The sequence below is a fragment of the Callithrix jacchus genome, chromosome 11 (genome assembly GCF_049354715.1).
Source record: "Callithrix jacchus isolate 240 chromosome 11, calJac240_pri, whole genome shotgun sequence".
NCBI lineage: Eukaryota > Metazoa > Chordata > Mammalia > Primates > Cebidae > Callithrix > Callithrix jacchus.
Window position 1 is genome coordinate 109,679,179 of NC_133512.1, and position 25,451 is coordinate 109,704,629.

General features: G+C 39.3%; 1 protein-coding gene across 17 annotated transcripts in view; it reads left to right on the forward strand.

The window, feature by feature from the left end:
- DGKI (diacylglycerol kinase iota) overlaps nucleotides 1–25,451 on the forward strand; it is a 448,494-nt gene that overhangs the window by 193,251 nt on the left and 229,792 nt on the right. For 16 of the 17 annotated variants that reach the window (XM_035254659.3, XM_035254662.3, XM_035254663.3 and 13 more), the window contains exons 6-7: nucleotides 5,496–5,561; nucleotides 23,953–24,024. In XM_035254659.3, coding sequence (XP_035110550.1) covers nucleotides 5,496–5,561; nucleotides 23,953–24,024 — 138 coding nt within the window. The remainder of the gene's footprint in view (nucleotides 1–5,495; nucleotides 5,562–23,952; nucleotides 24,025–25,451) is intronic. The other variant, XM_035254668.3, reaches the window with a different exon arrangement.

Below are 25,451 nucleotides of genomic sequence, written 5' to 3' on the forward strand. Positions count from 1 at the left end.
CTCCAGTGATTTCCTTAGCTCTTAGAGCAAAACCAAACCCACTGACTTGGCATGAAAAGGGCCACATCGTCTGGCCCTTGACTGCCTTCCAGCCCCCACATGGACTTCCTTTCCATTTGTGAGGCATACACCAAAATATTCCCCACCTTTGAATATTTGTGTTTTTCATTGCTGTACTGAAAATCTCTTTGCATGACTGTTTCTTACAGTTAGGAGTGAGTTGAAATATCCCCACACAGGCATCGTCTTGGTCTTTTCAGGCTGTTGTAATAAAATACCATGGACTGGGTAGCTTATAAGCACCAAAAATTATTTCTTACTGTTCTGCAGGCTGGAAGTCCACGATCAGTGTGCCAGCATGGTCCAGTTCTAGTGAGGGCCCTCTCTGGGGTTGCAGACTGCCACCTTCTCATTGTAGTCTCATGTGGAGGAAAGAGGGTTCGAGAGCTTTCTGCAGTTGCTTTTATAAGGACCCTGATTGCGTCCCTGAAGAGTCTACCCTCAAATACCTCACCTCCTATTACCGTCACTTTGGGGTTTAAGATTTCAACATATGAATTTTGAGGGGCCACAAATTCCAGTCCTTTGCAGAGGTCTTCCTTAACAATCACCTTTAGATATATAGCATATTGTTCTTTATCAAAGAGGGCACTTTTTATGCCATAATAATTTATGCATATTACTGTTCACTTGTCTAAAGAATGTCTCCCTTCTTTAGGGTAAACTTTGGGAGATCACTCATGGAATTTGTTCTAAATTAATTGCACCAAAACACAGAGTATGTGATTGATGGATATCTGCTGATTGAATGCATTTACAAAGGTGTTCATTTCTCCCAAAATGTTTAGGAACTCTTGATCTAAAAGGACATTTTGGAAACTTATGACTCACTGACTGTGACCCATTTGATATTCTTAATTAAAAATTAGGAATTCTTACTACTACTAATTTAGGTGTTTACTTAGTAAACGGAAGAACATTTGCTTTAGAATTAGTATGACCCTAGTTCAGATTATACCTCTGCTTCTTTTCTACCAAGTGGTGAGAGTCTCTGGAGCATGGATTGTTGGTCACTATGCCCTGGCATTTGTATAGTGCCTGACATGTGGCAGCTTTTAAATAGATATTTGTTGGAGTCCTCTAAATTGAATCTTTCTGGATCTCCTTTTTCTTTGTCATAAGATATAACAAATTAGGTTATGATTTCTAAGATCCTTTCAAACTATCAATGATTAATACATATGTGTGTATGTATATATTTTAAATTTTTTATTTCCATAGGTTTTTGGAGAACAGGTGATATTTGGTTGCATGAGTAAGTTCTTCAGTGGTGATTTGTGAGATTCTGGTGCACCCCATCACCCAAACAGTATATACTGAACTCAATTTGTAGTTTTTTATCCCAGTTTGATTGACTGTTTGAAAATAGCCGAACAGTCGTATTATGTATTTTTGCTAACAATACTGAATACAAGCCCTGAAATAATGCATTACTAATATTTTAACACCCAAAAGTAATAGCCCTTTCCTTGCCCAGTATTTGAAGTTGTATATGAATAATTCAGAAGTTATCAATGACCAATAAAAAGGTTTATGGTGTTAGGAGCCTCACTTTCCTATCTTAACAGCAGTGTGTCAACATTTACATTTGCAGTGTTAAGGATCCTGAGTCCAACATCAGTTCAGCAATTTAGGAGATCTTAATAATGGTCAAAAGCAAAGAGTGTGAGAAATTAAAGTGCTTGGGATATAAGGACTAGAAATAGCAATGATTCTAGAGTAATGCTTTTTTTTCTTATTGATGAAGGCAATTGATGATCTTCCCCTCCTCCATGGTAACTGTGATTTAAAAGTCAAAGAAATTAAGTGGATAATTCCATTCAGTTCAACACACATGTATTAGATGTTTGCTTTGTTCAAACTATGATTAAGCAGCAGTAGAATAAATTTATATTTGGCTTTGGAAGAACTCTGAAGAGAAGGATGGCAGACATCTCCTGTCACAGAGCTGGAGTTTGAAGACAGTTACTCAATTTCTTCTGCGATAGTGATTTTGTACAAGTTAATTTATCAATCCATGCCTTAGTTTTCTACTTATTTTCTAGGAAGGATGGTATTAAAAAAATTTTAATAAATGGTAGAGCCATAGAGAGTAATGTTTAAATAATAATTTAAAAACATTCTTTTTTTATTCCCCAACTAAACTATATGACATTATACATCTGCTTGCCAAATGATACTCAGTAATTCTCTCTTATCCATGATTTTCAAGGTTTCAGTTATCCAAGGTCAACCACAGTCCAACAATATTAAATGGAAAATTCCAGAAATAAACAATGCATAAATTTTAAATTGCATGCTGTTCTGAATAGCATGACACAATCTTGTGTCATCCTTCTCTGTCCTGAGATATGAATCACCCTCTGTTCAGGGTGTCCACTACCTACCCATTCGTCACTCAGTAGTTTTCTCAGTTATTAGATTGAAGAATCATTGTACGTATAAAGTTTGGCACTATCCATAGTTTCAGTCATCCACTGGGAGTCTTAGAACATATCTTCTGGGAAAAAGGGACAACTGGGTGTTGCAGTACACATGTTGAAGTCTGTCCTAAGATTTCTAAGTAATTGTTGATTTGTGAAAAGTGTTGGCTGATTCTTTTGAATAGAGCTGTCACTCGCTAAATGATCCCATGAGTCAGCCATGATTTCACACAGGTAATTGCATCAAGTGTTTCCAACATGTTCTTTCTTAAATTGATAGTCATTAGGTGGTTTGTAATCTCAACAAGTAGAGAATTTTTCTGAACATCAATGATATTGTTCATTTCCCCTCAGCTTCTGCTATACTAACGGCAATTATCTTACATTTTTCTATTAAGTATGATACTGACATTTTTATATATTCAATGTTTCTACTACTGACTGTCATTGAAATCATTTGTTGGTGTGTCATGCTGGAGTATTGTGAGCCCTGTCTTGTGGGACAGAGGAAAGGCACAGTGACACAATGGTAAGAGCACAGATTCTGCTCCCAGCCTGTCTAGGTTTGGACCCTCACATTAACCTTTACATTTTGAGTAAGCACCATATGTATTAGTTTCCTTATCTGTAAAATGAAGATGATATTGACCATTCAAGTCAAACCTTCTGATAATGTGGCCTACTTTAGGGTGAACTGGGATATCCTGCAGTTGGAGGCTGGCTCTGGTTCTCCCTAACTCTTATTTTTAAGCAGGCAGTGGACTAAGGTTCTCATCTTATCTCTTGAGTAGGCAGATGCCAGAGGGGTCGGCAGTAGCCTCAGTTGCAAGGAAAAGAGGTGGCAGATCCAGTACCTTCATCCTCAGTAGAATTTTTGCACTGAACTGATGAGATGGATACTGATAACTGGGCAGGTTATTGTGGAATTGCCGTCACTTTCTTGAAAGCCGCAGCCAGCCACAGGACCCAGGATTATCTATCCATGTGGATATTTAAGATTGTACAGACAGTTACCACCAGCTGGGCCCAGCCCAGCGTTCTGAGATTCTTTGGGGGAACCAGTAACACTGCGACATGATTTGTTTTCAGAAGAGAGAGATCACTGGAATAGGATCCTGGAGACCTCTCATGTCAGATATTAACGTCATAATTGCTTCATAATGAGGAGGTGGGAGTGGTCTTTAATGTTGAGGGGAGGTAGTGGATGCTGTGGCAGCAAGGGAGGAGTCAGGAAGATGGTGGGGGCACTGAACTGCAATTTACCAGTCCAGGTATTTCAATATTTCAACAATCCGTAGGGCTTTACTGATACATTCCGACTAAGTGGCATCTCTACTCCTGAAAATTCTCATGAAGATTAAAAGAACTATGATGGAAATAGATGCACAAACTATTACTTATAAAATGTTTTTTAAAGTGCAATGGCACACAGTACTCAACAAGTGTTAGCTATTATAATTAGCTTCTTTCTTAGAACAACCTAAGCTTGTATCTTTGTTTTATTAAACTGTGGTAGTAGGAAAAGCAAGACAAAAATCAGACTAAATTGTGGGACCATTGTACTCCCTTATATCTGATTATAGTTAAAAGACCATTATTCTTCCCGGGTCTTCGTTTAGTTTTAGTTTAAGTGGATTTGACATTATTAAGAGAAATAGAGGTGGCATTTCAGTATTGATAATGCTAATGCTTATTAGCGGTACTCTTGTCACTGTGAATTTCATGCCTTGACATATAACATTTTTTTCCCCTCTACACTGATCTATTTTCTGTCTACCTGTACTTACTAATAGAATAGTGCCTGGCATATAGGAAAAATTTGAGTAACTGAATATATATTAAAGTGGTTTTTAAAGGGAAAATAGGGACTATGGCTAGATCCTATAGTAGACATGTTAGTATTAGGTAAAGCGTGTTTTCACAGAAAAGGGCAAAAGAAAACAAAGAGTACTTTAGGGGTATTGATGTAAGAGCGATTAATTGTTTTTAAGTTATTAGGGTTTGCCTGCATTCTTAGTCCTGAGGATGATTTTCTTGTAATGTATCCTGAGAACTAGCAGTGAATGGCGCTACTTGACTCTGCCCCAGCAGTGCTTCTCTACTTTGGAGGAAAAGAACTTTCTGTATTTTCTGCAGTCTGAGACAAGGATAGACCATGGAAGCTAATCTCTAATAGTTCAGAGTGCCCAAGGATGGTTTAAACACAATACCATTGCAAAAACACCATCGATATGCTTTTATCTCTTGTCCTTGACATCTGTTTCCTTCAGCTTTGTTCTTTCTTCATCCTATCTGGTGAATAATTCTCACACCTAAGATCTTGCATTAGGAGATCTATTTCTGAGAGTTTGATTGACATTCTCTCTAGTTGGAATGTTTGATATAGGGCCTGCCTGCCACAGATAAAGCACTACACACCTATTTGTTAAATTGAACTGGATATTGTTGTTTCAGCTTCTCCCCTTCACCTTCCCACTTTTCTTCGGATATTTCTTTTACCTGCCTCAGTTACCTCCCAGCCCAAGGTCCTCTCCTGTGTTCACAAATCTGCAGAGTGTTTGACTAGTAAGAGTAGCGTAACAGCAATCTGGTATGGCCACTTGCCACTTTGAAGACATGGAGGGAGGGCATGAGAAATGGAATCTACAAATATGAAAGATCATCGGGGATGGAGGACTAACTTCATTTGTCCAAGTAGATTCATGTTTAATGTTAAACAAGTCATATCCATAAATATTTGTTTCTGGGCTCATCTGGGCTTAGATCTTGGTTTATATAAATCAGTGGTATTACAACATTATAAAGTGAATATTGAGGTTTGCAAATCAAAACATATTCAATCAAGTGCAGTAGCTCATGCCTGTAGTCCCAGCTTTGGAGGATTGCTTGAGCAGAGGAGTTTGAGGCTGCAGTGAACTATGATTATACCACTGTACTCTCGCATGGGTGACAGAACAAGACCCTGTCTATAGAAATAATTTAAAATATTGATTTAATTTTGTTTTCCCACAGAATTTTGTGCGTCATCACTGGGTGCACAGGCGTCGGCAGGAGGGGAAGTGTAAGCAGTGTGGTAAGGTAAGAGCCCAGCCACTTCATGGCCTTGCAGGAGGCTCCCCAGGCCTCTGCAAGCACCTGATGTAGATGAGTCCTGTCCCCAGATCCAGTGCTCATTACATCAGTTCCTTTGTGAAAGACCTTACTTGTCCAGGTTTCCTTAAGAGGCATTGTAGTTGTTCTAGAACTCACTGTATGAGGCAATGGTAATTAGCTCATTTTAAGATACATGGATGCATTCTTACAGTGAATTTCATTGATGATTTTTGAAAATATAACTGTTTTGTGAAAACTCCCTTGTGAAGACAACCAGCCCATCATACTTTGGTCGGTAGCAGCAAATCAATGGGTTTGAGCAATGCTACTTTTGCTAATATATAATTGTGTTTGGGCAGAACTATTTAGGGCAACAAGCTCAGAAGCTAGAAATGTGTTGCTCCCTTGGGACATTATCCAGTTCATGGAAGAGATGCCCTTTTTATTTGTGGCTATTTATATCGACCTCCTCTGTCATCATGACTGGTTATAGGCCCCACAGGATGCAGTGTCACTTGGAAAAGTGAGCTGGGGCAAGGAGTGGGGGTGTCATGACTGTATACTACTAAATGCCATAGATTCCATGTGTCATTGGCCCCCCAAAATTTGGGTTATAGCGTTTTTCCAATGTACAAAGATCTACTTTAAGGATGACAGGATCCTCTGGGAGGGTTACACTGGTGCTGAATCTCACTATAAATATATTTAGTGAGAAATGTATATATAGTGAGAATGATGAATCAAATATATATATATGAGATTCATCATCAGCGTAACCCTCCCAGAGGATATATATTTATATTGATATTTGCCACCAATTTTTTTAATGACATTAAAAAATATTAATAGTAAGCTGATGGTCGTCAGTAAAGGGAAGTTTTGATTTTGTGGAGAGGAAGATAATATTGGGGAATATATTCCTCAATACTTATTCATCTGTTTGTTTATTCATGTGACTCCTTTGGGTCAAGCATTGGTGTGAGCTGCCCAGGACAGCATTTTTGACAGTAGAGCAATGCAAGGAAATATTGGCTGCCTAAGGTAGGGTTGTGGAGGGTGAGGGAGACTTGGAGAAATTGCATTGATTTTGTTGTTTTGCCTCATGCCTGGGAAGAAAATATGCTGTAACCATTGGTTATGAAGTTCTTCTCTGGAAGGCTACACACCTTAGCCTCCAGGGCTTAGGCCCCATTGTAACCAGTATTTTGTCTCCAGTTCAACCCAGTGGCTCTCAGTTGGTTTTCTTTTAGCCTGTAAAGAGGATGAAAAAACAGGGTGAAAGTAGGATGAGGTAAAACAAAGAAAACAAGGAGAAAGGGGGAAGGAAAAAGATTTGTCCCAATTCTTACTGGCCATCTTACATGTCCTGGGGAAAAGGAAGTCACACTTCTACTCTCACATGACCTTTCTTTCTTGGGTCCATCTACCTCTTCCAAGGTGTTGCTTTGGGGCTTATGGATTTTCTCTTACTTCATGAATCATCAATTGTAACTTTACCATAAATGTGTGTGTGTGTGTGTGTGTGTGTGTGTGAGTGTGCATGCGTGTGAGTGTAAGAGAGATGCTGCAGCCAGGCAGGCATAGCCATTTTTTGGGTCAGAGATGTGAAGAGTAGTAATAATCTGGATGAATAGGTCCTTCACTTTGGAAAAATATCTTCACTGGAGCCCAGTAGCTGGCACCACCTCAATAATATAAGCCATAATGGAGTGGGAGGGATTTTATTAAAAGAAAATCAATAAACATTATATACTTCGAGACAAGTGTTCCCTAGTGCCATATTGCATAAAACACCAAGTTGTCTGTAGTACTTCAAAGAATCTCTCTCCTGGCCTCATGTTGGCATGGTCAACAGAACGGGAAGAACTGGGCTTCCTCTACCATTAGTTGCTGTGTCTCTTTTCCTGCCAGTGTTCTCAGCCAGCCATCATGCTGTGTTCACAACTCACTGCACGTCAGTGGTCAGCGGGGAAGTCAGTGATCCCAGCTCGTCATGTCATGTTTTCAAAATATTGCACTATTATACTCATCTCTTGTGTTTATAATCCAGCTTCTCCATGAATTCAAGACTCAAACAATTATGGGCTGGGTGGGATTGTCTCTTTGCCAAATAGTAAATTACCCTCCCTCGAGTCCCAACTTCAACTCTGGACTAGAGGAAAGCTGTGGCTCTATTTCTGTTTACCAATTAAGTAACGAAAATTCACTCCAAATGTTGGTGCTATATATAATTTTCATCAATAGTGTTATATATTCTAATATATTCATAGACTTTTAAACCTCACTCCATCCCCCATGTGCGTGCACGCATGCGCGTGCACACACCCATACACACACACTATTCCAGAATTTACTCATAGGGTTGGAGTGAAAAATAATCGCTTCATTTAGCACATTTTTTTTTTTCCCCCAACTGATGTCTTGCAAACTTTACAAATTTTTTTGGGAAGTGTTTATGGTTAAAGAGTGTTCATGCTTTTAATTTCTACTTTTAAAATCAACAATAAAATGATGTTTGGACTGATTTTCTCTTGAGCCTTAAATACGTGTTTGGCTGAGTGTGTGGCATTTAACAGAGATCAGATGAGATAAATCATGATTTAATTGCTCAGTTCATCTAACGTTAGCTGAATGCCTCAGGCTACCAAGTTTATAACCCTTCTGCAGTTTTTCATTGTCATTCATAGTCCTGTATTACACAAGAGTCAGGGTCAAGGCAGAAAAGAGACGAAATGCTCACGTTCAAATTATGTAATTTGACAAGAGTTTGATGAAGAAAATATTTAAATTGTGTGAAAAGCATGTGGGGAACCCACAAGAAACAATGGAGAATACTGTGACTAGCAGTGTTAGGGAGCTATGGTCAAGCTAAGTCTGAAGAGGTACGGAGGTGGAGAGGACCCCTTCCCAGGAGCTGCAACCATTAGTCACAGGATTCAGCCAGCCTGTGGTGACCTACAGGCTGGGGAAATAAACCAGTGAACCTACCTTCAATTTCTAGTGGCCAAACCCATCAGAAACAGAGCAGAAGGGATTCGTTGATGCAGTCCGTAAAAGCCAACTCTTTACAATGAGTCATTGAGTAGAGGAGGACGGAGAGTAGAACTGGAGAGGCAGATGAAATTGATCTAGCACATACTGTTTAATGCAAACCTGTACTCAATAAACGGTTAGAGGCAGAATGCATTCTTACACTGTAAACATGTCTCCGATCTTCACTAGATCTACATATTGCATTCATTTGATCAAAATTTAGAAAACACCAAGTTGTCTGTGGTACTTCAAAAAAATCTACATGCAAAAATGTATGGTATTGATTATGGCTACTTTGACTCTTCATTTTTTGAAGGAACCAAGCATCCAAACCTAGCATTATGTTTGTAAATCACAACTCGAAAGCTTATTTCTTCATCTGAAAAAGTTATAAAAATAAACAAGGTAACTTTTTAAAAATCAAAATTAAAAAATTTCAAACATCAATTCTTGAAAGCAGTTTTAAATGCAGCATACACATTGAGTATCCCTTATCTGAAATGCTTGGAACCAGAAGATTTTTGGATTTAGAATTTTTTTCAGATTTTGGAATAGTTACATATACTTAAGATATCTTGGGAATGAGACCAAGTCTAACTATGAAATTCATTTATGTTTCATAGTGCACCTTAAACACAGAGCCTGAAGGCAATTTTATACAATATTTTAAATAATCTTGTGTATGAAACCAAGTTTTTTCTATGAGCTGTCATACGAGGCCAGGTGTGAAGTTTTCCACTTGTGGCATCATGCTGGCACTCAAAAGGTCCCAAAATGGCGATATGGTCCCAAAACGTTCCAGGTACATAACGAAATCACCCCTTTGTCCCCTGTTCATATGATGCTCGGAGACAAATGGCTTCGGTCCTTCTCTCTCACGTTCTCAGCAGAGCTGATTCTGCTTCTACATATTTATCCTCCTCCTTGCAGAATCTGGCCCAAGTCACGTGTCTCATGATAAATCTGTGGTTTTGATTCCAGTCTTTTTATGGGACTGATCTCATCATGTATTTCATATGTTCTTGCTCTCTATTTGTTGCCGAGTTTGACTGAAGCATAAACTAGATATTAGCAAGTAAAAACATTTTATCAAAATGACTACTTTAAATATAGTAATTTAGGCATAGATGAACACACAATCAGAAAAGCAAATCCAACCATTTTGGAAATCTTCGTGTTCTTCTCCTATTTAGAATTCCTGCCAGATAGATGAGATCATGTATGTAAAAGAGTGTGGAGTAAATGTGCTCCTCATATTTGGATGCCAGTTGTTGAGAGCTAGTTTCTTCATGCAAAGCAAATCAATTATAGGCTATGTACAAATAGCCAAAAAAATTGTAGTATTTTTTAAAGAGAGAAATAAGAAATATACAACTTCTCTGCCTTTTAAATTAGTTACATAGAAAACTGAGAAATTATAAAAACATATAAATGTAACAATATCTCTCCATAAAATATATAATCAACATGTTATTTTAGATATTATTTATATATGTATATGTGTGTATATATATATATATCCGTATATGTACATATATATGTGTCTGTGTGTGTGAGTGCGTGTATATAGTTATTCTTGCCAGATAAGAGATTGAAAATTCATAAAAGGGAAAAAATTATTTACATATGTATATATGTGTATATGTGTGTGTACATATGTATCTTTGTGTGTACGTGTGTGTGTGTGTGTGTGTATTCTTGGCAGATAAGAGACTGAAAATTCATAAAAGGGCAAAAATGGAAAAAAAAAGCATTAGGGAAATAAAGAAAATAATGACATTTAAGGGAAAAATTGAAGGAGGAACATGAACAAAAATGTATTTGGAGAGGAAAGAAGGGAGGAAGAGGTGGAAGGTGAGAGACAAAGGAACAGAAAGGTCCAGAGAGCCACCAGCAGATGAGGAAGAACATCTGGAGAATGAAACGGAAGAGTTCTGGAGCCACCAAGCTGATATTTGCAAGCTGAGCTGTGCTCCTTCTTGGGATACCCTGGGTTTTCCTGGGGCAGGCAGGTTTGGAAAGGGATAAGGGAAGCAGTTCCCAAATCCTCATTCGCCATTTGTTTCTTCCATGAAACCTGAATCTTACCTGCGTGAGAACACATTTGTGATTCTGTGTGCTGACCTCCCTTTCCAAATTGCCTTTCTTCAATCAGTTTATGACAGAAAGCATTCTTCTCACTCTTTGCCCCAGGTGTAAAAGCATAGGATGCCAAACAGACATGAAGTATTGATGTCAGAAAAAAAAATCTCCTTTAGTTTAAAAAAAAATGAAAAAATATGATTTCAAAGAAGTAAAAGAAATGATGTCAAATTCTCTCTTGTTGAAGAGAAAGCATGTTTATGTATTTTTTAAATTGACCTCCACAATGATAAGCAAAGCTAGTGCTTAGTTTGTTTATAATCCAGGCAGAGAAATATGAGCTGAATAGCTAGCTGAGAAGCAAAAATCAAGGTTCTACTGATGAATAATTGGAGTTTTCACTCCCTATAGGGCAGAGTTAAACCAAAAGTACACCCACAATTGGTTAAACAAGTCAGGTAAGTCTAAAAGTACCTTCAAGTTGGTTAAACAGTTGGTTAGGAGAGTTTTTTTTTATTTTGACGAGAGTCGGTAAACAGGTGTAATTCTTATTTATTAGTTTCAGCTGGTTAAAAGCAAATTTGGTTAAACACAGCATTCCATTTTGATATCTACTATCTGGGTGAAGGCTATGGTTGGTTGATGTCTTAGTTCATTTGTTTTGCTATAAAGCAATGCCTGAAGCTGGATAGTTTATAAAGAAAAGAGGTTTATTTGGCTCACAGTTCTGCAGGCTGTACAAGAAGCATGGCACCAGCATCTGGTGAAGTCTTCAGGAAACTTCTGCTCATGGTACAGGGGCAAGGAGGAGCCCTGAGTGTAATCACATGGCAAGAGAGAAAGAAGAGAGGTGCCAGTGTCCCCGAACAATCAGACCTCACGAGAACTAATGGAGTGAGAATTTACTCATTGCAGTGAGTGCAGAACCATGCCATTCATAGGGGATCTGCCTCCATCACCCAAACACCTCCTAACAGTCCCCACTCCCAACACTGGGGATCAGATTTCAGCCCCCCATGGTTGTTATTGGTCTTACATCTGCTACTGATATTCATCATCTCTCTCCTCAACCACTCATCCTGGATTCACCTCACTCTCAACTAGTGCTTCTGGTCTAGGTGCCCTCCGTGGTAGGGGACCAAGACCCTTACCTCTCAGCAGTCTGATTCCCAGGTCTTGGCTGCTGCAGTTGTCTATTTATTATTAAAATTGTTCATAGCATTACAAAGGCTGCCCCAGTGGAGTGCCTGGTTACCAGTTGTATTCTTCCAGCTTCTGTTGTCAGAGAACAGCTAGACCTGTGCCTAACGATCAGGATCAATTACTCTTGCCAGGATGCTGGCTCCTTTCTGTGCCTGCTAGTCTCTTACACAAAAATCCTGAAGTAACTGGGTGCAGTGGTAGCTTAAAGTTTAAGAGCTTCCTGTTACGTCCCATGGCAAAGAAGTTCTCCATCTGGGATTCAGACCCTCCAAGCCCAGAGCCGTGGGGACCAGAAGTACAGACTCCCCAAGCGGGCCACAGTAGGCATAGCCACCACTACTTCTACTCACTGGTTTCTGTATTTATGTATCTTTGTCATGGAGATCGATCACCATGAAATGATCATAGATTTAGTGAGTATACATATTGAGTCTGGTGGATGGTGCTCATAGGATATTTTCTCAATGCTGAAGCCAGTGTTACATTTTAAAAAGGTTATTCCATCTCTCTATCAGGCCTGCAGCTTCTGGATGGTGTAGGCTGGGATAGGTCCCGTGGATATCATGGTCCCCATGCATACTTCTGCACCTCTATGCCACAAAATAATGTCCTTGGTCTGACACATTGTTGTGCAGGATTCTATGTTCGTGGGTCAAACATTTTGTAAGCCCTGGCATAGTGGTGCTGATTGAGGCCCCAAAGAAGGGAAAGGTAAGCCCATACCCAGAATATGCGCTGATTTCAGTCAAGTTGAGTCTCTGTCCTTCTAAAGTGGAGGAGGTTCATTGTAATCAGTTTGCCTCAAAGAAGCTGGTTGTTCTCTCTGAGGGTTGGTGCCATATTGGGTGTTCAGCTTTGGTGTCTTTTGCTGGTAGGTTAGAAATTCAGCAGTGGCAGGAGCTGGCTCAGTTTTGGTGACTGTACACCCGTGCTATTGGACCTACATATAGCATCCATCACTCCATCATGGGTAGTGCACTTACAAGCCCATTGCACCATCCATCAATGGGATGGCTCATGACACAGTATGGTATCTGCGTTATGTCTAAGTTTTTAATTCTTAAAAGGGGAATGCTCTCTGGTAGGAATTAATGTGCAATATCAGCATTCTTCACTCTTTGCACTTACTTTCATATGTTCCTCAATATGCCTCTTCCCCAGACCTCCTGTTTTCCTCCAGGGCCCTGGCCAACCAGACATGCCATTTATCACTGCCTGTAAGTCATTATATATTCTTATATCAAGCCATCTATCTTTTTGCATAAATGGGATGCTTCAGTTGCTCCACTTGATGTTATGCCCATGAGGAGGATTTCTTACTATTCCTGTCTCTAAGGTGCACTCCTGAGTAGGCTTCAGTGCAGAAGGAGTTTACTTTTGGCCTGAGTGTATATACCAAGTTGATGCATGCATGAACAAGTCTCAGCATTTTCCTCCTCTTTGAGCCGGTCATTCAGTACTCCCATTTTTCCGTAGGTGAGTTGAATGAAAGACTTGGTAATGTAATAATAGCAGATACTGTAGGTGATCTGAGCCACCTACTCATGCATTCCTGGTACTGCTTGTTGCAGCTCTCAGATGGTCCCACTTACTGTAACGGTGGATTGAGGCTGGGCTCAATCGACCTTATGTCATAGTGATCTGACAGAAGTCAGCTCATGACACGTGGTGATTCACAGACAGGTATTCCTCCACCAGGGCATAGTAACCTGCCAGAAAATACTTTTGAAAGGTATATAGTTCCCTCTTGCAGATAGCACAACTTTGTTTCAGAATCCTAGAGTCTATGTTGCTTTTCCTGTTTGTGCTTGTTATAAACACCACAGGGCATCTTTTTCCCTTCCCTAAACTTCTAGTCACATGGAGTAATAGGGAACCTTTCATTGCAGGCTTGACCTGGTGCAGCACTGTTTCCTGCATCATTCTGAGCTGGCAGCATTTAATGTCCTCTAATAAATTGATCACATTTCTAAATGTGGAATATACTGCCTCCAGAACCCAGAAAGGCCAATAAAGTGCTGTGCTTCATTCTTAGTGGTTACAATTATGAAATGCAATATTTTTTTCTTTAAATCGGAGAGGACATTCTAGTATACCTTGGACCACTGGGCCCTAGAAGCTTCATGGACAGGTGGGACCCCTGACTCTTCATAGGGCTTATCTCCCACTCTCTTTCTCACCAGGACCTCCAATGTACCTCCCACTTCTTGCTCATTTGCTTTAATGTGATGCCACTGATACGGTGGACCAAATGATGTTCTACAGAATGTTCACACAGTTCAGGTTCCTTTGCATTGTATCAGATAACATTCAGAAGAGTTGAGAGCCCTGATCAGGCCTGTAAAAATGTACTGTTAAACCTGCAAGCAAATGCAAATAGGTTTGAACCCTCCTTTCAGGGAGGGATGAAAAACATTCATTTGCCAAATCAGTGGCCACATGTCAGGTACTTAAGGCTGAAATTTTCCAAATTTGGCACAGTGGCTGCAAATAGAGTACAGTGGGTTGAACTTGTGATATTCAGGCACCATTCTCCAGTCTCTGGTTTTATAGGATCTCAACCGGTGAATTAAATGGGGATATGTTGGGGCACACCACCTCTGCTTCCTGCCTCCTTTAGTCTTTAAGGGGGCACTTAGATAATTTTGGAAATATAAACACAATACCATTGTCACAGCTTTTAAAATTAATTCAATATAAATTTAATACCTATTACTTCTTGAAAATGTGACATTGATTTTGATTTGGTTATGGCTGGAAGGATGGTCTGAGGGTTTCACTTGGGCTTCCTCTTCCACAACAGACCAAGAAACCAGTCCTGTTTCCACTTACACAATTAATAGACAAGGGACATTAATCCTGATGGATTTGTGGAACCAGTAGACTCTCTGAAAACCAGCCCTGGTCTAGGACTCCTGCTTTTTGTTTATTTGTTTGTTTGTTTGTTTTTTTAGCTGGACCTCATGCTTATTTATTTATTTATTTACTTATTTATTTATTTATTTGAGACAGAGTCTTGCTCTGTCGCCCAGGCTGGAGTGCAGTGACATAATCTCAACTCACTGCAGCCTCTGCCTCCTTAGTTCAAGAGATTCTTTCGCCTCAGCCTCCTGAATAGCTGGACTACAGGCATGCACCATCGCACCTGGCTAGTTTTTTTTGCATTTTTTAGTTGAGACAGGGTTTCATCATGTTGGCCAGGCTGGTCTCAAGCTCCTGACCTTGTAATCTGCCCCCCTCAGCCTCCTAAAGTGCTAGGATTATAGGCATGAGCCACCACGCCCAGCCTGTATCTTTATTTTAATAGGGGACTTCTAGATACCTGGTTCCATAGGGTACCAGGTGCTGCTTCATACCCAGGGTATACATGTCAACTTGTACATTTGTGCATTAGTCTTTAGAATATTTGGACATTTCTAGTCTTTAGAATATTTTGGACATTTCTCTCTCCTCAGCGTATAACTACCCAAGTAAATGAATTTAGGTCCTTCTACTTAAAGACCAGGAAATTGTTACCATAGACTCTTGCTGTGTTGTAAGATTCTTCTGGGAACTTACCCTTTTCTTCAATCATTGGGTTCTATCTTTGAAAACTGGCTTAGGTCGAGAAACAGAGCAAAAGATTATGACTTTTTATTGCAACATCTGCCCTCATCTCTCTCTTGATCATCCATTCTTGATGTCTTCTGATTCTATTAATTGAGAAATATCTCTTTTATCTGATAATCCATGATAATCCATCTTTTTTGTAGGGATGTCATGCTATGTTAACCATTTCCATAGCTCTCTAGGTCAAGCTCCCTTGGCTACAACTTCAGTCTTACAATAACTGCACCCACTTTGTTTTGATGGTTAAGTGCTGTCACATAGTCCATACTATTTTAGAATTCTGTAATTCCAGTGAATTTCAGAGTGCTCAATCTGTAAGGCATTTCCTAGCATCAGGGCTAACCTATGAGCGAGAGCCACCTCTGAACTTTCCAACGATGTTGCTACTCTTTTAACCAGCCTGTTTCTTACTGCTTTGGTAAATAGAGTGTCCTTTAGGCCTCTGGCAGATCATAGTCAACTGATGGGCTTTTCAGCTGTACCTCGTATAGCAGCCCTAGCCTGCTCAGTTCTGAGATTTGGTTTGCCTCTTCCTCTGTCACAGCAATTCAGGCATTTCTACTTCACTTAACATGGTTTATTTTTTTGGTTCAAGTTTTGAAAAGCCACCCCAGTGTTATCATCATCTTCTAGGGTTCTTGATAATGTGTTAAATCCTCTATTGTAGATGAGTGCCCCACAATGGGAAATTCTTTATCAAGCTCTAAGTTCTGCCCTTCTTTATCCTTCACCCTCAGGATCCAGGCCCCTGACACTCTCCCATTTCTGTTGGTACATATTGGTTAGGTCCTGCAGCTAGTTCTTTTGAGATGTAGTATTTTTCTCTCTTAGTAGCCTCTTCACCTTCCCTGATCAGACATATTGCTCTGGAAAGATTATTAGATAATTTGCGATACCACTGGGAAGAGGAGATGAAGTCAAAACTCTTTCTGGAGAGCAGATTCCTTTCTATGTCTAAGGCATATATTACATGCTTATATCACCTTGGCATAAATTCATGAAGCAAGGAGGGGCACAATCTGAGTAATTCTGGGGAATTTTAAAGTCTCCTTCTCAGTTGTCTGGGAGTTAGTATAGTGAAATAGTCTATGTTTACACAAAAAGGAAGTGTAGCTAATTCTACTAGCAAAAGAGCATTTTCCGCTATCAATGCTCAGGGTAAAGATTAAAACCCACTATGTCCTGTAATGTCACACCATCAGCAAGATTATCATTTAGATGGTTTAACTGATCTGTCATTGGTAACTGTTAGCATCAATCCTATCTTTCAAAAATATTTAAACTATTTTAACTAGTCTTTTCTTTTTGGTTTTAGAAAAACCCTGCTTGGCAAATATTATTGGCATTAAAATAATTTTTATTGGTAAGGTTATTAATTATGAGTTAATCAGAGATAGAAATTAATTTTCATAGTTCAGCATTATCATAGTTATAGCTAGTTGCATCACTAAGATAATACTTTCATAAAGAAACCTTCCTGGTGTTTTAGGACAAAGATATAAACCCAACAGGAAAGGTTCATATATAATTTTGGCCTTATGGAATATAACACTAACTGTCTAAATAAAGTATTTTTGTCCTAGAATCAGGATAGTCATAGAAATATGAAATACAAATATCATAGCTAAAAATAGTTAATGTAAATTAAAATGTAAATCAGTTGCCATTGTTACAGGTGTCTCTCTCAATTCCAAGGTCTTGGGTTAAGTTGCCTAATTCAATGAAGGCATCTGCTTCTGAAATGAAGATGTCGTGGAAGTTATGTCTGGTTTTTTATACCATATGATACATTTGTGGTAAGAGTTGTTAAGTTGTACTAAGAATCTTGTGCCTTACATTTTTGATGTTTTTCCCCAGAAGACTGAATGATCTATAGCTTGTAGAAGGAGCCTTCAGATAAATGAATGGAAAAAGCAAAACCTTTCTCAGGATGATGGGGGTGATTGGCTTTGATTAATAATATATTGTGATTATCAACAATATTAGAATAGAGGAATTTAATAAAATATCAATCTATAGGCATAAATCCATGATTCCGCTGGAATAAGAAAATATTATGGACAATAAGGGCACTGACAGATTTTAGAGCCTTTTATTAAATCCATAAATGGTATTGGAATTAAATCCAAGAGACAAGCATTTAGATTTTTCAAAGATGATTTTAATAAAGTAACTATCTAAAGTCACATAATTTTTAGCACTGTCAAAAATTATAAAGATATTCTTTATTATAAGCCAATATATGTTTATATTTTGAAGATCTTAAATATTTATAACAATTTTAACTTAAGACTAGTAAAATTTGTATAGAAAACTTAGATAACTTAGGTTTTCTATGAGTAAATAAACTCTAGTTTTACAAAATCTAGAATATTAAGAAAAAGGCATATTGTCAAACCAGTCTAATTTTCAAAGATTCACATTAGTCATATTACCAGGCAAGAGTACACATACACATATCTGTGAAAAACTGGGCTGAATAATTTGTTGAAGGAAAATGCCAGTAATTTGTGTATGTATTAGGGATTTGGTTTTTGGTGGGTTTTACTAAAGACTGAAGGCTACACTCTGGATGAGATGGAAATAGTCCGTAAATCAGTAGATAGTTGGTTAAAACAAATGCCACTTTTATTCAGTCAAAAAAGTTTTCAATTAGGTTGGTGTGGGTCTGTGCCTGGGTTGAGTAAAGATCTCAGTTGCTTATCTGCTTCCAATTGTGAGATGCCAAAACATCACAGTTGCTTATCAACTTCGGTGGGTTGGAAGTGGTTACATTGAAACCCCACAACCAACTTGAGGTCTTCTAGCAAAGTGAAAATGGAAACATTTCCTTTTATACTAGTGAGTACCAAATCATATGTTATTTTGTCCCATAGGATACCTTTATAGGTGGTCTAACAGTTTTATTTTAAAATTTTAGTCTTGTTTTGCTAGAAATTTAACTTTGCCATTATTTAAACATATGATAAACATTTTAGAGATGAAATCTCAAATGTGTAAAAGTACTTTTTTTCTTTACAAAAATCAGAGGAAGTATTTGTGCAGAAATGTTTGGATTTCTGTATTTTAAGATATATATTAACGAAAGCAAATTGAGTCAGTCTTATTTGATAATTCCACGGGTTTGTCCTTTCTAATACTTTATGAGCCTTGGACATGCTAGTGGATATGGAGAGGTTTATTTTGTTGTTTGAAGTTTTGGAGGCAGGAGGAATATTAGCTCTTGTGTTGGATCAAATCAAACAGAATCAGCCTATGGTCAGAATATTCTCTCACCCCTAACAAAGTTAAATACAGAAATAATGAAATAAATTCAGCTTATTTTAAGTCAAGCCCTTTTTTTCTGTTTTCAGCCAAGGCTGTAAAACTGAGTGCCAGTTGGTACCTGCCCTAGATGGCAGAAGAAATCAGAAGGCAACAAAGCTTTAGTACTCAGAATAAATCTGGTTTAAACTTTATTCTAAAGGCTCAATTTGATTGAAACATCTCAAAGAACACAAAAATGACCTTATTCCTCAATGTTCTTGGTATTTTTAATTCTGCAGTCAGTTGGATCCAAAGCATCTGGCCTCCCATCCCTATTTTCCTCTTTGACAGTGCTGAACTAAACAGCTCTTAAAAAATCATAGAATCAGTTGAACTTCAGTCAGGGCATCTGTCAGTACCACAATAGCAGATTTGGGCCAACATTTAAAAATGAGTAATTTGGAATCTGGTTCTTTTGGCATGCTGAGAGCCTGGCCGATGTCTTCCCATAGCAGGTGGTTTATGGGAACTTGGTCCATGAAGGCTCTGATGTGCTTCTATTTATGTCTCTGCATGAGATGATAAGCCTGAAGCCATGGTTGCTGTGAGTCTGTGAGACCAGAATCCAAACCAAAGCACAGAGTTGATTACCCCCAGGCTCGTTGCCCAGGGTCCCACCACAATACTGCATAAGCATAGCACCCGGCGCCCCAATTGTGATTGCCCTTGTTGTTTGTTTCTGGTATTGCTCTGCCTGTCAATACCACAGTGGGTTGTATCTGTTCTCTCCTGCAAGCCTGACGGCTAATATTTAGTAGTGAGGTGGGGCTGAATGCACTCACCCAGTATCATTAGTAGAGCATCATGTAGTTACATATTAGACACTAGAAAGCTTCCTCAGCAAGATGGCAGAAGAGGTTCCTGTTGATAGATCTTGGCAATAAAAGTACTCCTTAGTTTTATATAAAAACACATTAAATACATAAATAAGTAAAGTGTTATAAAGACTTAAATGCATGGCCTCATTTGATGCTTATATCCACTTAGTATTATAGGAGAGGTTTGTATTATTATTCCCATTTTCACATGAAAGAGGAAGTTAGAAGAGTTAAGCGATTTGCCTAAGATCACTGAGCCAACAAGAAGACCCAAGAACGATTCTGAGCTATGCCATCTCTCCTCAGCTTCTGTTTGATGCACAGCCATCTGATAACTAAGTGGAGGGAATGGTGTCCTGCATTTGAGACTTACAATTATACATTTAAAACTATAACATGTAGCAGACCTCTAGTTGTGGCTGCTACTGCTGTCATGCCATGAATTCTACTGTGTTGATTTATAGCCATACAGCATTTCAATATTGTAGACTTAAAAATGAATAATACAATCCTACCATCTCTGCAGTGTCTGTAGGGTTTAGGTGTTTTGTTTTGTTTTCAGACAGAGTCTCACTCTGTTGCTCAGGTTGGAATGCAGTGGTGCGATCTCAGCTTACTGCAACCCCTGCCTCCCGGGTTCAAGTGATTCTTCTGCCTCAGCCTTCCAAGCTAATTTTTGTATTTTTAGTAGAGACGGGTTTTCACCATATTGGCCAGGCTGGTCTTGAACTCCTGACCTTGTGATCAGCACACCTCAGCCTCCCAAAGTGCTGGGATGACAGGCACGAGTCACCGTGCCCGGCCTGTAGGGGTTAGTTTTTTTGCCTGGAAGGATGCTGTGAGGAGACGTATTTTCAGGTGGCTTGGGTAAGGCTTATAATGTCTGAATAGCATGAAGTTTGTAATTAGATCATGAGAGAGTAGCAACAACTTTTTGTTCAATTAATTAGAAAATATCATGAGGTGCCTATGATGTTCAAAGAACTGTGCCAAGTTGCTAAGAACTATACAAGGACTGACTCCCTTCAAAGAGCTTATAATTCTGTTGGAGAGATAACACATGTGCACACAAAACAAGCAGCCACATAGGACAGCTAATTTACAATGGCAAGGGTAGATACAGATGGCAAGGCCTGTTGAGGGGATTTTGGAAGACTCTTGTAGATTTTTTAGCAGAAGCAAAATTTAGATACTGCTTATGAAATGGCGGTAAGTTTCTAGAAGGTATGTTGAGAATGAGGAAAGAGCCAAAAATAAATAAATTAATTAAAACTATAAAAGAATAAAGCATATGGTGCATATAAGCAGATATGTCTCATTATGGACAGGAATTTATAATACAAAGGAGTGGAAGACAGATGTTGAAAAATTGATGGGAAGATTATGGGTGGCATGAAGACTTTATTCTGTTAATCTGTAAGGAAAGAAATGTCATTTAAGTATTTTGAATGGGAGGCAGAAACTTAGAAAGCACCATTTTACCTGGTGGCAGTGCCCAGGATAGAGTGAGGACTAATGGGAGAAACAGACTATCAGTGAAGGGACAAGTTAGAAAGTGGAGCAAAAATCCATATGGGGGGGTAACTGTCAGCAGAGTGTAATACTGAGCTGGACAAGACACTTGGGTCATACCCTAGCTTGTGCTGCTCTTTTCTTTCTTCACACAGGAGCCACAAAGTGTAGCTGTAGCTCTAAAGAGGAGTTTTATTTATCTCTTTTTTTGTTCTCTGAAAAATGGCTTGGGGGATAATGAGGACGTTTTCAAACGGCTGCAATGTGAAGTCATTTCTGCAGTTTTGGTGCCATCTTATATCGAACAGTTTGGCATCATCTTTGAAAAGACCTGCATACTTAACCCTTTGGCCTCCTAGACTCTGTATCCTCTTGTAAGCTCTTCCCGTTAGGCAGTTGCAACTCTCAGGTGCTGGGGGCTGTGGGGGCTGTTGCTGACCCTGCAGTAGTAAACACATGGACATCAAACCTGATGCAGTGCTGAAGTCCATGTGTGTGTGTCACACGCACTTTTCTCTTGGAGAAAAGATACTGTCATTGACAGAATAAGAAATAGCAAGAGTCGTTATCTGGGAGGAGAGGAGCATATCAGGGGTCCTTAAGACCACCCCAGGTTCAGTGATTCACTAGGAGGACTCACAGGACTCAGCCTCTAGTGCTAACATCTATAGTTTATTACAACACCAAGATACAAAGTAAAATCAGCAAAGCCTGTGATTTTGGAGCAAAGTCTGGAGGAAGCCAGCAGAGTCACACAGGATGCACTTAATTCCTCCAGCAATGTACTGTGACACACATGTTGACGGAATATTCTTAAATCGTCTACCTGTCGAATTAGAGACTCAGTGTCCAGGGTTTTTATTGAGGTCTTTTCACATAAGCACCCTCTGAATTGCACATAATAAAATTCCGGACTTCCAGAAGGACAGCAGATACTCAGCATAAACTACATTGTTGTGCAAAAAGTTTCTTTTTTTTTAAAATTTTTAATATAGAGACAAGGTCTTACTATGTTGTGTAGGCCTGTCACAAACTCCTGTCCTCAAACAAACCGCCTACCTCAGCATCCCAAAGTGCTGGAATTACAGGCATGAGGCGCTGTGCTCAGCCTGTGCAGTTTAGGCCCAGTGAGACACTCTTAACTGTGCTGGGAATTGGGGAACCCTCCTGAAATCCAGGTTCCCAGATGCCAACCAAGGATAAACCTTGCAAGCAGCTTTTCTTTTCTCTGTATTTTTAAATTATTATTATTTTTTGAGACTGAATCTTGCTCTATCAGCCAGGCTGGAGGGCCGTTGCACAATCTCGGGTCACTGTCACTTCCATCTCCCGGGTTCAAGCGATTCTCCTGACTCAGCCTCCTGAGTAGCTGGGATTATAGGCACGTGCCACCACACCTAGCTAAGTTTTGTATTTTTAGTAGAGATGGGATTTCACCATATTGGCCAGGCTGGTTTTGAACCCCTGACCTCAGGCGATCCTCCTGTTTCAGCCTCCCAAAGTGCTGGGATTAAAGGTGTGAGCCATTGCCCCCAGCTGCAAGCAGCCTTTCTAAGGAGTCTCAGGCTTGCTATGTTAACTTTTTTCTGCAGAGAAAGTAAAAATATCACTTAGGTTTTTGAGAAGGAGGTATTGATGGATACATTTTTTAAAACCCAGGAGAGTCTAATGTTAACGTCATGTCTCTGAAAGTGGTATTTGAGGTTGGAGCAAAATTAGTGAATCCAGTCCTGGTCTTCTGTGCACATACAGATGACTGGAATGTTGTATTAGGAAATCAAGAGAGAAGAGAGGTTCAAAAGGAGAAAATGCCCAGTGGCATACAAAGTACTGCAGATTATGGGCAAGGATTATGGGCACTGAAAAATGCCACTGGGACATCATTTAATAATGTGGTAATTGATTTTCAACTTAAAATTTTCTGTACACCTTAAGCAAGGCTTATTTAGCCAGTGCTATTGATAGCTTTCCTGGCTATTACATCTTCTGTTTTCTTTTGATCACCTTACCAAAGCTCCATTTTAACATTTTTTTTGGTTGCTTTGAAATTTCTGTTTGGGTTGAAATTTCACAGGCAGAGGGAAATGGATGAGCTTTGGGAAGGCTAAAAAAAATTCTTTGAGCAATACTACATACTTCTCTCTGGCCATTGTTTAGGGAGAGCAGCAGCCAAAATCACCTCCTCTGTTCTTGATGGAAAAGTAATTCAGCTTGTTCCTTTAAGAGGATTGGGTTTACCATTTCATTGATTTCACTGCTGCTTCCTGATGAAGAATAAACATTAAAAGCTGCTTGTTTTGAGTGCAGACATCTCAAGGGGCTTATGAAAGTGGCTGGATTTACTACTATACCCTTGGACTTCTCCCAGACCCTGACTTCTGGTTATTGTGTCTGATATTTCATTTCTTTTTTTCTGGGTTCTTAGGTGATAAAGTTGTACAGCGCCTCTGAGATGAATGATTATTGTTATACAGGACCATGTGAACCAGTAGTGGCTTTTCTTTTGCTTATAATAAAAATATATCAGAACTACATTTATTTTTTCATAAAGCTTTTTTTGGTGTGGCCAACTTTGAGTAGTTTGTGGTCTAAGAAATACCAGCACCTCTTCTCTCTTACACTCAAAATGCTTCAGGCATAGATAGTCACTGCAGGCAGAAAGTGGAGAGTGTGGTGCTCCATGTGGCATTTGCAGTTCTCCTCACCTTCAGTGACAGTTCTGGCCTTAGTCACTTCACTGAACTTCAGGAGGGCAAATGTGTGCTGTAACTGAGGTGGTTTCAAATTCTCTGTCTCTTGTCCTAATATCCCAGGGCTTCCAGCAAAAGTTCTCCTTCCACAGTAAAGAGATTGTGGCTATCAGCTGTTCCTGGTGCAAGCAGGCGGTAAGTTTGAGATGAAATAAAGCAATGGCTCACGTTTTGTCAAAATATGCTTATGTCATTACTTGAGTTCTGCCGGTAAGTAGAAGGCATTCCTAATTTAATGTATTGTTTTTTCATATAGGGTCCTTTCATATAGGAGGAAGAAAGACAAACTGAAAATCTGGAACAATAGTATAGATGAGCTGGGATACACTAGAGAGATAAATTAACTTCTGTATTTTATATACATTGAGGCTTGGAGTCAAAGACTAGAAAATCCTCCCCTAATTCTAATACTGGGATTAGAATTGAGGGCATCTCACTCCTAGATCACATCACCCCCCGACCCCATGACTCTGTATTGTTGAGTGCTCCTCCTATGGTAGGAAGGTGCAACATTAGAAGCAAAGACATGTACGACCTAAGAGGTGTCCCTCCAACGCAGGTGGACAGGAATCCTGGTTCTTCTGGTTTTAATATGTGTGAATTTTTATTTTTGGGGCTAAGTGTGAGGATAAGAAGAGTGGTTCTTGTATGCTTTTTTAGGTTTGGATGTTGTCCGTATGCTCATTGAAATGTAGCTCTTTCTCACATTTGAACATATATATGCATTAGGATCTGATGGTAATGCCCCTATTTACTTTTCTTCATCTACCTTTTCCCCCCCACTTTATCTGGAGCCTAATTCCTCTGTCTCTACCAGATGCTATGTTTTCTTATTTGTTTGCCAGTGTACCCATTCTTTCTTTTACCAGATAACGTATATCTTTTACCAGATAACCCTGGTGTTGGCAGACTACAGCTCATAGGTCAAGCCTGGCTGCCATCTATTTTTGTAAATAAAGTTTCTTTGGAATGCAGCCATGCCCAGTTACTTCTATATTGTCTGTGGCTGTTTTTGCATTTATATATTGTCTACAGGTGCTTCCATGCTACAGTGGCAAAGTTGAGTAACTGCAACAGAGGCTGATGGTCCCATAAGCTTAAAATATTTACTCTTTGGCCAGGCGCGGTGGCTCACGCCTATAATCCCAGCACTTTGGGAGGCCGAATGGATCACTTTGGGTGGATCACGAGGTCAAGAGATCGAGACCATCCTGGTCAACATGGTGAAACCCCGTCTCTACTAAAAATACAGAAAAATTGGCTGGGCATGGTGGCACATACCTACAGTCCCATCTACTCAGGAGGCTGAGGCAGGAGAATTGTTTGAACCCAGGAGGCGGAGGTTGCAGTGAGCCGAGATTGCGCCATTGCACTCCAGCCTGGGTAATGAACAAAACTCCACCTCAAAAAAAAAAAAAAAAAAAAAAAAAAAAAATGACTCCTTGTGCGTTTATAGAAAAAGTTTGCTGATGCCTGCTATAATCTTTCAATCTCCCTATTCTTTTGAATAAGTTAGAATATATAATCCCTTCCTTGCACAGGGGACCTGCAAAGAAAAGGCT